Below are 13,033 nucleotides of genomic sequence, written 5' to 3'. Positions count from 1 at the left end.
TTTGATGGGATTTAAAGGCCCTTAAGGTGATTACTTATTGAAAAGTTTAACTCATCACTTTAAGAGAGGGATCATGGTGTTGGTAAGAATAGAAAAATCACACTCATCCTATTGTCTTTGATCCCTGGCCCTGAGCACTCCCCCAGGAACTCCTGATGCTCTGACCCCATACCACTTTCAGATGACACTCTTGCCCATCATGCCACTAAGCCTCCTTTGCTCTCACTTTCTCTGGATCGTCCTAGGCCTGAGCAGTTCTACACTTATTACCCTGACTATGGGGAGAGGTGCCCTCTCAACTCTTAACCTCATTCCTGAACCTCTGCACTGCGGCTCCAAAAGGAAGAGGAAGATAGGAACTGGAGGCAAGAATTCAGTGGAATTAGACAGGTGCAAGCCCTTAATTCTTTCCCCAGGAAGAATTGGGGGTGGGGAGGGGAACACACTGGAGCACAAGCTGAACACCCTCACCCCTAAGTTCATGGATCAGGATGACCTTCAACCCAGTGGTCCAGAGTAAGGGACTGACACAGACCTGCAGGTGGAAGGGACCCAGAGAGCAGAGAGCTGATTGGGAAGTTTCTTCCAGGCATCCTGAGAGAAGAGGCTAGCGTATTTAAGACTGATGTGTGCTGTGTCTCATTAGCATTGTGGTCATGTTCTCACCTATGTTGCATTGTAGTTGTATGAGTTTTCACATCTTAGATTAAAGTGTCTTTGTCATTCATTCATTCCAGTATTTTTTTTTTTCTTTTGGGTTTTTGGTGTTTTTTTAATGGACCACCTACAACCTTTCAGGCTGGGTTCTAGGCAATGAGGATACAGCAGGAAACAAGACACTTCCAGCCCTCCTGAAGCTTAGGCTCTAGTGGGAAAGGATAGAGAATAAGAAAGACCAGTAAGTGAAATATATGTTGGTTACAATTATGATCAATGTGAAGGCAAAGCAAAAGAAGAGGGGTAAGAAATGTTGAGTGCTGCAGCACTGGTTGTCATTTTAGATGGAGGGGTCAGGAAAGGCCTCCTTGACCAGGGGACATTTGATTGAAGGTCTGAAGGAACTTGGTGGAGTAGGCGGAAAGGCAGAGCGTTCTAGGCAGAGGGACAGGCACAGGCCCTGAGGCAGGCTAAGGAAGCCAGAACTTAGAACAGGGATGTCCAATCTTTTGGCTTCCCTGGGCCACATTGGAAGAAGAAGAATTGTCTTGGGCCACACATAAGATACACTAACACTAACGATAACGGATGAGCCAAAAAAACCAAAATCGCAAAAAAATCTCATAGTGTTTTAAGAAAGTGTACGAATTTGTGTTGGGCTGCATTCAAAGCCATCCATGTGGCCTGTGGGCTATGGGTTGGACAAGCTTGACTTAGAAGATTGGAAAGAAAGAAAAGCACGAGAAGCCAGACTTGAGGTTTGAATATGGAGAGTTGTTCTTAGGCTAAAAGCTTGTCCTCCCTCCCTCCTACCTAGTCCCTAAACATGAGAGCTATGTGGGACCACTAACATTCTATATAAGTAAATCATAGTCTGAAATTAAGAGTTTAATGAATTTAAAACTGGTAGTGTTTCCAAGCTTGAGATCTAGTACCAGTTTTCTGGCATCCACCTTTTCAATGTCAATCCCAATTTTTGCATTTCAGCCTGTCCTCCTTGTCCCAAATATTCTCTCTCCTACCTAGTGACTGTGTGATGATGTTAGTGAGGTGCTGGTCCTTCACTTTTTGCTTTTGTTACTAAAATGCACCGATATTTACTGATGCTTTATCGTGCGTGGAATATTTCTAGTCTTGTGGAAGCTGTAAAAAAAGTAAAAGTTAATTTATGCTCTGAATTTGCTTTCTTTGGGCTACAGGAACAACAAAACCCACACAAATATAAAATGCAAATCAGGTTTTGTTTGTTGAAGATAAAAATAAAAAGGGTTAAGTAAAATTGAATAGGAAGAAATTAAGATGATGGAAGTAGCTGGCATTTTACATTTGTACATGGAAAGGGTAAAACTTACAATTCATCGGCCGGGCGCAGTGGCTCACGCCTGTAATCCCAGCACTTTGGGAGGCCTAGGTGGGCAGATCACAAGGTCAGGAGATTGAGACCATCCTGGCTAACGTAGTGAAACCCTGTCTCTAATAAAAATACAAAAAATTAGCCAGGCGTGGTGGCGGGTGCCTGTAGTCCCAGCTACTCGGGAGGCTGAGGCAGGAGAATGGCGTGAACCTGGGAGGTGGAGCTTGCAGTGAGCCAAGATCGTGCCACCGCACTCCAGCCTGGGCGACAGAGCAAGACTCCGTCTCAAAAAACAAACAAACAAACAAACTTAAAGTTCACCAACTTTCTGGGGGTTGCCAGTGGGGCAGGGGTTGTCCCTGAAGTGGAGATTGTGTCTCCTGTATGCAATGAGCAATTTCAACTTTTCACGCTGATGTTATTTCAGAGTCCTCCGCTGATCCCACATGGGCTTTCATCGTTCTTATTAACCTCTCAGGAACAGCTTTCAAATTGAAGGGTGTTTCAGCAATCCCTAGAAACTTATTTTTCTTAACTTCAGTTGCTTCAAACTTCCTGCTCACTCTCCTTAGGCCATCCCTTGAGAGTTTCTCTTAGTAGGATTTAGGAGATTTGGCATTCCTCTCTACATTCTAGTTCTGAAGATAAAAGTGGCTTCTTTCCTACCTTGGCCAGCTGAAAAGAATCTTGCTACTAAAAATGCTATTAATATAACAGACCCATCAGCGTGATGCATGGAGTGCGGTAATTCTTGAAGGTTGGGGCCATTTCCTTCAGGAAACCTCTCCTGAGGCTTTTAACTTGATGAGTTTTCTGTTGGCAGAAACAAGCCTTACCAGAAAGCTGTTGTTGAAAATATATGTGTCAATTTATGTTTGCAAACTTTTGATATATGTACTAGAGGAGGGTAAATCTTAGCATATTTGAGGCGACAGTTTTGCCTTTTCTTTTACTCAATTTATTTCCTCATAGTTCTTTCCTCTTTTAAATTTAAACCTATGTGAGTCTTAAAATGGGGCTGTGACTAACATTGGTTCTAAGTCTTTATTTATTGGCAAAACATATAGTTACATAGGCACATCCAGGTATCTTAATACGTACTTTAAAAAAATAAAGAACTCCAAGGCATTGGTCAAAGCCTTTAGTGTTATTGAAATGCATATTTATTTATTTTACTTGTAAGAAATGTAGCATGTACCATTCTTAGGAATTTAGATAATATAAATGGTTGTGCACAGACCGTTGATCTTTTCGTTTTTATCTTTTTTCTTGCTTCTTAAAGATACCAGAGAAGCGTGAACATATTGCTTTGAAATCTACTTGCTCCTAGTAAAAAGGAGATTGTCTTTATTGGAAAATTCCCTCTGAGATTCCTGTGATGTGTGACCTGGTGGGGAATATTCCAGCCTGGGAACACCTTAACATCTGGTGTCTGTATGAGTTACCCCTGAACTCACTGGAACATTCAATGGAGGGTTTCCCTTTGTGTTGCCACAAATTTTATTTCAGGGAAGATGTGCTGGTGAGAGTTTCAGCAACGTTTTAGCCTGAACAGTGGAATTATAGAGTAAGTCCGGGATCAGTGTGAAGGTATATTGTGTTCCAGGCTCTTTCGATCTCTTTGCAATGATCACGGTAATATCACTTCCTGCTTCACCATGATGCTTTTACTTTCTTGTCTATCACGTGCCTTCCCTGGCTAGAAATTAGCTTCATGAGAGTAGGGGATGTGTCCCTTTTGTTCACTGCTGTATCTTCTGGCTTCTAGAACATGGTAGGTGCTCAATGTGTATTTCTGAATGAATGGCTCTATAGGTGGTTAAAAGAACCACCTCAGAGATATGCCCAGTTACTCTGTTTTTCTTCTTTCCTTTCCAGCTATTTTCATGTGCGTTATTAAGTGCATGCAATTTGAAGTGCGCTAGAGAGACCTCATGGAACAAGAATAGGCTAAGTAGAGTCACAGTTGTCGAGCTTTGAAGATTTTTCTCTTTCCCACTGTGGGTAACAGAATTGTGTCATCGGGTCAGTGAGAGAGACTGTAAAAATATTAAGGAGGGACTTGAATTAACCTGGGGGGCCCCAGAAGGCGGAATCACACTTAGTGGTTTCACAATGTGAATTTCTGTTTGCAGGGCACGCTGTACCAGATTAATGTTCACAGGTTGGATTTGCTCCCAGAAATAAACCCATTAATCTACTGCTAAGCAGAGAGCAGAGTTTCTATTTTTTTCTATTTTGTTTTGCCCATACCCACCACCCCTCCATAGCCCTCCCCAAATGCCCCAAAATCCAGGTTCTTAGAAGGCTGTGACATTAAAGGTCAAAGCTTTTTTTTTTTAATTTTTGACTTTGATTTACTAGGAAAAGTTGGTCAGACTTACACCTTGAGGTTTTCCATTTTTGATTGATTTTGAAGTATCATTAGAGCTCAAATAGAGCCAAAAAAAAAAAAAAAATGAAAAAACGAAAAGTACCCATTGGCAGGGAGGGAAGGAGGTTACCAAATGCACCTCTAAGTTTTGTTCTTTGAAATATGTGTATCATTTCAAACAGAAATTACTCCCTTGGTGAACATTTTGGTTTGTACTTTCAGAGTTTTCAATGTATAGATAGGAGCAGAACTTCAAGTGTTTAGTAAGGAAGACAAGGTCAGCAGAGTTTCTGGCTGTCCAAAAGCAGTGCTCTCAGCTATGGCCTGTGGCCATCTTCTCTCTGGGCAGAGACAAGTCTAACTCTCTGATGCTCATATTTATGAGCTCATTTCACATCTCAGGGGGCAGTCTCAGTAGATGATGTTACTGTTCACCTGCTCCCAGGTAAGAGTCCAAGAACCTACCAGGTGCATATAGGAAGTTGTGCTGTTACTTACCTAACAACCCCTGTGAACCAAGGTGTTCTGCCCTCCCTGCAGGCTGAGCGCTTTCTCTAAGATGCCTATACCTGTACTAATAGTGACTCAATTCTCCCCTTTCCCCCCGCTTTGCTGCAGACCATAAAACCATGGGAAACGCAGAAAGTCAACATGTAGAGCACGAGTTTTATGGAGAAAAGCATGCCAGCCTGGGGTGCAAGCACACTTCCCGCTCCCTGCGCCTCTCGCACAAGACGCGGAGGACCAGGCACGCTTCCTCGGGGAAGGTGATCCACAGGAACTCCGAAGTGAGCACCCGATCCAGCAGCACCCCCAGCATCCCCCAGTCCCTGGCTGAAAATGGCCTGGAGCCCTTCTCCCAAGATGGTACCCTAGAAGACTTCGGGAGCCCCATCTGGGTGGACCGAGTGGACATGGGCTTGAGACCTGTGTCTTACACTGACTCTTCTGTCACTCCCAGCGTAGACAGCAGCATCGTCCTCACAGCAGCCTCTGTGCAGAGCATGCCAGACACTGAGGAGAGCAGGCTTTACGGGGATGACGCTACATATTTGGCTGAGGGAGGCAGGAGGCAGCATTCCTATACATCCAATGGGCCCACTTTCATGGAGACGGCGAGCTTTAAGAAGAAACGCTCCAAATCTGCAGACATCTGGCGGGAGGACAGCCTGGAATTCTCACTCTCTGATCTGAGCCAAGAACATTTAACAAGCAACGAAGAAATCTTGGGTTCCGCTGAAGAGAAGGACTGCGAGGAGGCTCGGGGGATGGAAACGCGGGCGAGTCCGCGGCAGCTCAGCACCTGTCAGAGAGCCAATTCCTTGGGTGACTTGTATGCTCAGAAAAACTCTGGAGTGACAGCAAACGGGGGGCCGGGGAGCAAATTTGCAGGCTACTGTCGGAATTTGGTGTCTGATATTCCCAATCTTGCAAACCATAAGATGCCACCAGCTGCTGCTGAAGAGACTCCTCCGTACAGTAATTATAACACACTTCCCTGTAGGAAATCTCACTGTCTCTCTGAAGGTGCCACCAACCCACAAATTAGCCATAGCAACAGCATGCAAGGCAGAAGAGCTAAAACAACTCAGGTAAAGTGATTGAAATTTGTTTCAATATTTTGGGAATGGTGCATGACTCTTTAAGTGCATGACTTTGCTCTTAGAAGATTTCCATCTTTTAATCCGGTTTTACCCTGTTTGCCTGGTAGTTGCTGCAGCTGGTGCTGTTTTGGGAGGATTTCTCTCTCTTCTGCTTTGCCCCTCTTATAGTTCTGTGGTTAAGGGGTGGGGATTAAGGGAAGTGTGTGGGGGGAGTGGCGATGTGATAGGAGTGGGAAAAAAGCTAGTAAGTTCATATTGGGAAACTGCTTCTACATCTTAGTTCTTCAACAGCATCCCACTTATTCAAGCTTCCTTTCTAACTTGGTCCTTCCCGTGGAAAAACAGGCATGGTGGGTTGCAGACTCTTGGAACTTATTTCTTCACTGCAGCAGGTGGGAGGAGGTTAGTCGGCAACTCCTCTGAGGAGGCATTTTAAATTCTGGGCGGGTTTGGGTCACTTGTCAGCTTCTCTCGGTGGTTGGCAGGCTCGCTGCCTTACCGGGAGCCATTTCAATTTCCTGTTCCGTGCGATGCTGGCCAGCCCTGTCTCTGGAGGGAGGTGTAGCGGAAGGAATAACATGGGTGGCTTCCAATTCTTACTTTGCAACCAGCTAGTTGTTTGACCTTGGGCAAACCCTGACTTCTAGTCATTCCTCTGAAAAATGGGGATAAAGATGCTCAGCTTGCCTGCTTCGGGGTCTAGTGCATGAAACAGTGGGGAGGAAACTAAGAGACTTCGCTCCAGCCTGGGCAACAAAAGCGAGACTCCATCTCAAAAAAAAAAAAAAAAAAGATTTTGAAAGTGTTTTCCTAGTGAATGGTGGCACCATTACCTTAGTTGGCAATGATAATTAAGATTAGGATAATAAAATGTTGGGCAGTTGAGCCGGCTTGGTGGCTGAGGCAGGGGGATGCTTTGAGCCTAGGAGTTTAAGTCCCACCTGGGCAACATAGTGAGACTCTGTGTCAATAAAAGAAAGAAAGAAAGAAATATGGAGTAATCCTGCATGCATTGGGCCTTTTCTGGTACTTCTGTTCTCTGAGGCAGAGTTCAGGGAGTCTTGGCTTTTGCTGAGGATGTGGAGGTGGTTTGTAGATGGTGCTTCAGGTTAAAATTCCAGACTGGGTCCGTTTGCCTTGAATGGCGGAGCAGCCTCAAGGTTGACCAGCAGACTTCCCTGCAGTCAGCACTCTGATTGCCCAGTAGGAGGTGGTACTGCACCTTCCAGCCTTGCTCCAGTGCAAGTCAAATGGGCATTTCGAGGGTATGTTCTGCTGGAAAGGGGGTCTAAATATAATGGGCATAGGATGGAGGATGTAGGGGAAGCCGAGAAAAAGAAAATCGGCATTAGACTGTGTTCCTGCCTGAGGACAGGTTTTGCTGATGGTGTCCAAGCCGGATATCTTGGCTCCACGTCTTCTTACCTGAGTGACTTTGGGCAAGTTGTTCACATTCTTGTAGCCTTAATTTCTTCATCTGTCAAATGGGGATAATAAGGTTTCTTGAGAAAGTAGAATGAAATAATATGTGAAGCATAGTGCCTGGTTCTTAGGAAGCAGCCAGTAAGGGCAACTTTGTTAGCTGTTGTAATTTTCATCATTGTTAGTGGTGGCATATGGGTTGAGGACTCGGTGTAGTTGTTTGGATCAATATCTTGAGTACCTCATAAAGGTGGAAACAGTAGACACTGGGGACTCCAAAAGCTGGGAGGGAGGGGAGCAAGAGTTGAAAAACGAATTATTGGGTACTGTGTTCATTGTTTGGGTGATGGGTTCAATAGAAGCCCAAATCTCAGTGTTGCATAATATATCCGTGTAACAAACATGCACGTGTACCCCTTGACTCTAAGGAAAGAAAAAAAACACTTGTGTCCTAGAAACCAAGTTGCTACCAATGCTGCATCTGTGGTCTGAGAAGGTAAGCCTGAAGCTTGCCTCCAGATGCACTCCCTGAATTTTAAACCCATCTCTTCTGAATTGAGATTGTAATGACACAAATGACCAGATAACCCACCTGCAGCCCCTCTGTCTACCCTGCGAGGGCTACTTCTGCACTGTCAATTGGACAGATCATGGAGATATGTGACCTATTAAAGAGTCACCTGAAAGGGATTGAAGGGCTGTCTTGAAGGCATTATCAGATTGGCACTGCAAGGCTGATTCAAAGAGATGATCTATGGGGCCTTCGGAGCTTAGAGAAGGATACAGTGACGCAGACTGTTAAAAACAGAACATCACCTTGGACTTTCATTTCTACCTGAACAGTGCTCAGTTAGTGCATATGCTATGTAAGATTTGAGAAGGGTGCCCTGTTGTATTTTGGCTCTCTGTGTTTCTGACACTAGGGATGGCTCTCCCCTACACTCGATGGCTGATGGGGATTTGAGCCTTTGTGTTATGGCTACCCCCAGAAAATGGGCAAAGCAAAGGACAGTTCTCCCCTCCAGGTCTGGTACCACTGAAAGCTCTCATGTGTCATTATTATACGAAATTTCTATTCTTTGGCTTGTCACCTTCTAAAATTGTGAATATATGGAAGTGAGATCATCTAAAGGTGGTGTCTCATAAAATCACTGCTTAGGCAGCTTAATGTAATGGGAAGTGCCATTGGCCAGGAATCCTAAGAAGTGCATTTGCATCCTGGCATGTGTGCTTACCCAGTGGTGACCTTGGGCCAGTCACTCCATCTTCTGTGCCCCAGGATCTGTTGCTGTCCAGTCTGAGTGACACCAGCCTCCCACAGGGCCATTAGGAGAACCAAATAGGATACCATGCATGGAAACCTCTTGTGGAGCGTATAAAATGCACGGAAGTATTATTTTTGTATTGACTTTATATGTTGAGTGAGGATCTTTAATGACTTGAAACAAACCCCGGAATTATGCACAACACTATCCACCCGCCCACATTTCCTAGTCTAAGTTTGGCGTGTTCATCCAACGCGATTTCTTGAGAGCCCACTATGTTCCAAACAGTGTATTTTAAGAGGCAGTGGGTGTGGAAGCTTCCTTGAAAAGAATGCTTTAAAAAAAAATTTTTTTTTTCTTTTTTTTGGTAAAAGTTTTTGACCTGGGGGACCTCTCCAGTGAGCTTGAATCATAGATATTAAAGTCTCCTTGGCTGCCCTGATGATGTAGTTGAATCTGTGATCATCCTGTCAGCAATTTTACTCCACAGAAAAGAGCTCCTGGCAGACATTTGACCCAAGAGCATGACCTCTAAGCCTGGAAGAAAACACATTTTATCTGAAATAATGTGAACAACTTCATTTGATTTGAAAATGATCAAAAATGGGTTTTTGGCCCTTTTTCCTGTTTTTGGATTTTTTCAGTAGTTGGATGGATTATTGTAATGTGAAGTCACAGGAGTTCACATTTAAGTCTTGAATGGTGGCACATATGTGCTACAGGGTCTGCTGGCAATTTTTGGTTTAATTCGTGTATTATATGAGCATGTTTGTTGTGCATGCACATGTGCGCTGTGCAGAAAAGTTTGTCTTGGGAGTCAATATGAGTAAAGCCTCATGCTATTTGAAGCAGAATTTATTTCTGTTGGTTTCTGTAAAAGTACTTAATAGGTTACTCCTTAGATTTAGTTGATGGCTAGTTCGTCTTTGGGCCTGAACTTTATGAATTTCTTTGGTTACAGACAGAGGAGGGGGCTGCCTAGTGTCAGACAAGGAAGTTAGCAGCATATCTGAGCTTGCAACTTTGAGGTTGTTACCTCTTGGTTATTTGACTTCCATGGAGCTCAGTGCCTCTTAAATGAGGCTGGAGATTCTGCAAGGGAATGAATGGAAAACTCGTGGCACAGTTTTACACATACAAATGCTTAATAAATAGGAGTTGTTAGTTGTGATGGTGAAGATTGCCTCATTGTTCTAGGGTTCTGCTCTCCCGTGTCTCTGAAACTTTCAGTGGGTGAGTTGGAGAGAGAGAGAAACCTGCCGTTTGATGGAGCCTTATAGCCAGGTTCTGTGTTCTGTGGGAAGCTTTGGCGTGGAGCCGTTGTGCATGCTTGTGAGGAGAGCTTCATTCATCCACTTGGGAGATGAAGGAACACGGCCAGGTTGTACTGAGCATGTCTCTGGGAACCTCAGCCTCAGGAGACCAGCAAGGAGCCCGGCTCTCGGAGCGTCCCTAGCCAGGTGTGGTGCTGGTGAATAGATTTGTGAGTTTCACTGGCCAGTTTCAGACATAGCAGCATCCCTAGAAAATAAAGAGATTAGGAGATGAGGTGTCACAACTGGATGAAAACCCAGGTATTCTTTTTTTTGAGACGGAGTCTCACTCTGTTGCCCAGGATGGAGTGCAGTGGCACGGTCTCGGCTCACTGCAACCTCTGCCTCCCAGGTTCAAGCGATTCTCATGCCTCAGCCCCCTGAGTAGCTGGAATTACAGGCATGCACCATGGCGCCTGGCTAATTTTTTGTATTTTTAGTAGAAACAGGGTTTTACCATGTTGGCCAGGCTGGTCTTGAATTCCTGATCTCCGGTGATCTTCCCGCCTCAGCCTCCCAAAATGCTAGGATTACAGGCGTGAGCCACCGCACCCGGCCAAAAATCCAAGTCTTCTTTCTGACTTGCTAATCAAGGAGGGCCTTTTCTTCCAAAGCACACACCCACACTGACTACCTCCCCGTGCTTGAAAAGGTTTCAGCTCAATATCCTCAGATTTTAAGATCAAAACCCTCAATTTTGGTACAGATACGAAAAAAAAAAAAGGACTTGGCTGAAAAGAAAATTATTACTGCCCACTTTTGTCACCTAAAACACTGATTACGGAGAGAGATGGCCAGGATAACTGTAGCAGAGCCATCCCTCACGGCTGCTTTCTTTGATAAGCAAGTAGTCGCGTTGATGATTTCATTAATAACAAGGTAAAGAGTGCAGCATTGTCAGAGGAGGAGCTTGAGTTCCTAGAAAAATTGTCTTGATGTTTAAAGTTTTGTTTTATTTTGCAACTGAGCTTCAATGACTCAGAGATAAGTTTGTTTCCTGGGCTGAAAATGCACATCAACAACCATATGATTCTTGACCTTTGGTCACAGACTCTTGAGAATCAGATGAAAAATGTGGACGTTTTCCTTAGATAAAGACAGGGACCACCCTTCTGCCTATCATTTCAAGGGATCCATAGGTCCCCTAAAGTCCATCTAGAGGCTTCTTTCTGGTTAAGAACCTCAGGTTTTTATAAAACAAATTTTTTCACGTAAAATCGATTTTTAAAACACCCTTTTTTTTTTCTGTTCTCCTCTATCTTCTGTTTGATGCTTTTTTTTTTCTTTTCTCTTTATCTTTCTTTTTCTGGCACGTAAGTTAAGCAATGAGATATTTATTTTGCAAACAAACCCATGCATTTTCAACAAGAATATATATCTTCTTTGCCAAGATCTGTTTTTGGGAAGTTGGAAGGTGGGTAGGTAGTTGAGAGATAGCTTATGTTAGCCATTCTTAGACCTTTTTATACTCTTAAAAAGTAATTCAGGAGGCCGAGGTGGGCAGGTCATTTCAGGTCAGGAGTTCGAGACCAGCCTTGCCTACATGGTGAAACCCCCGTCTCTACTAAAAATACAAAAATTAGCCAGGCGTGGTGGCGGGTGCCTGTAATCCCAACTACTCGAGAGGCTGAGGCACCAGAATCATTTGAACCCAGGAGGTGGAGGTTGCAGTGAGCCGAGATTGCACCACTGCATTCCAGCCTGGGTGACAGAGCGAGACTCCATCTCAAAAAAAAAAAAAAGTATATATGTGTGTATATATATATATATTTTATTAATATATATTTATATAAAAATATATATTTATTTATTTATATTAAAATATATTTTTTGACCAGCCTAGGAAACATAGTGAGACCTCGCCTCTAAAAAAAGAAAAGGAAAAATTAGCTGGTCATGGTGAGTACCTGTTGTCCCAGCTACTTGCAAGACTGAGATGGGAAGATGGCTTGAACCCAGGAATTTGAGGCTTTCCTGAGCTAGATCACACCACTGCACTCCAGCCTGGGTGACAGAATGAGAACCCTATCTCTAAAGTAATACAATATTTTATTCTCTAAAATAAAAGATGTGGGACAGAGGCATTGTTTTCCATTTTTGCAGATCTCTATGATTTCCAGCTTAACAGAAGACACTAGCGTCTCATACCTACTTTTGCATTCACTCTCTTGCAATATACTGTTTGGTTGGACCCTATGAGCAGAACCTGGACTTGCACAGGGTAGTTGGAAAAGTAGGAGCCTCACTGACTCCCTGGAAGTATTTTAGGGAACCCTAGTCCATACTTTGAGAGCTGGTCATTTATGCTAATACAGGTTGGGAACATTCAGGATTATTATTATTATTATTTTATTTTTTTAGACAGGTCTCGCTGTGTTTCCCAGGCTGGAGTGCAGTGGCTATTTACAGATATTATCATAGTGCACTGCAGCCTTGAACTCCTGGGCTCAAGTGATCCTCCTGCCTCAGCCTCTTGGGTAGCTGGGACTACAGGCATGGACCACTGTGCCCACCAGTTCAGCTTTTGAGGATCACATTCTTAGGTCGGGTGCATTGGCTCATGCCTATAATCCCAGCATTTTGGGAGGCCGAGGTGGGAGGATCACTTGAGCTCAGGAGTTCAAGACCAGCCCGGCCAACATAGTGAGACCTCGTCTCTACCAAATTTCAAAAAAATTAGCCAGGTGTGGTGGTGTGTGCCTGTAGTCTCAGCTTCGTAGTGGGCTGAGGTGAGAGGATTGCTTCAGCCTGGGAGGTTGAGGCTGCAGCAAGCTATGATCATGTCACTGTATTCCACCAGCCTGCATGACAGAATGAGACCCTGTCTCAAAAAAGAAAAAAGAAAAAAAAAAAAGATCACATTCCTAGTATAAGAATAGAGGAAAGTTGAGCCCCTTGACTCAAATTGTGTCATAACAATGTGTAATCATTGTTTTTTTACAGCATAACTGTAAATGTGTGACTGTTGGATGTGGCCATGAAGCCAGCCTGCCCTAAAGGCCTGACAGGGTCTCCATGGATCCCAATGGAGAACTTAGGAAACA

At 44.0% G+C, this 13,033-nt stretch overlaps 1 protein-coding gene across 2 annotated transcripts in view; it reads left to right on the top strand.

Annotated features, from left to right (window-relative positions):
• The window catches only part of TIAM1 (TIAM Rac1 associated GEF 1), a 441,710-nt gene that overhangs the window by 287,280 nt on the left and 141,397 nt on the right, over window positions 1–13,033 (top strand). For both annotated transcript variants that reach the window (XM_063601293.1, XM_003813220.4), the window contains one exon: window positions 5,004–5,977. In XM_063601293.1, coding sequence (XP_063457363.1) covers window positions 5,015–5,977 — 963 coding nt within the window. In that variant the 5' untranslated portion in view covers window positions 5,004–5,014. The remainder of the gene's footprint in view (window positions 1–5,003; window positions 5,978–13,033) is intronic.

Source organism: Pan paniscus, chromosome 22 (genome assembly GCF_029289425.2).
Source record: "Pan paniscus chromosome 22, NHGRI_mPanPan1-v2.0_pri, whole genome shotgun sequence".
Taxonomy (NCBI): domain Eukaryota; kingdom Metazoa; phylum Chordata; class Mammalia; order Primates; family Hominidae; genus Pan; species Pan paniscus.
Note: the sequence above shows the minus strand (reverse complement) of the source record. Positions and strands in the feature narration are given on the sequence as shown.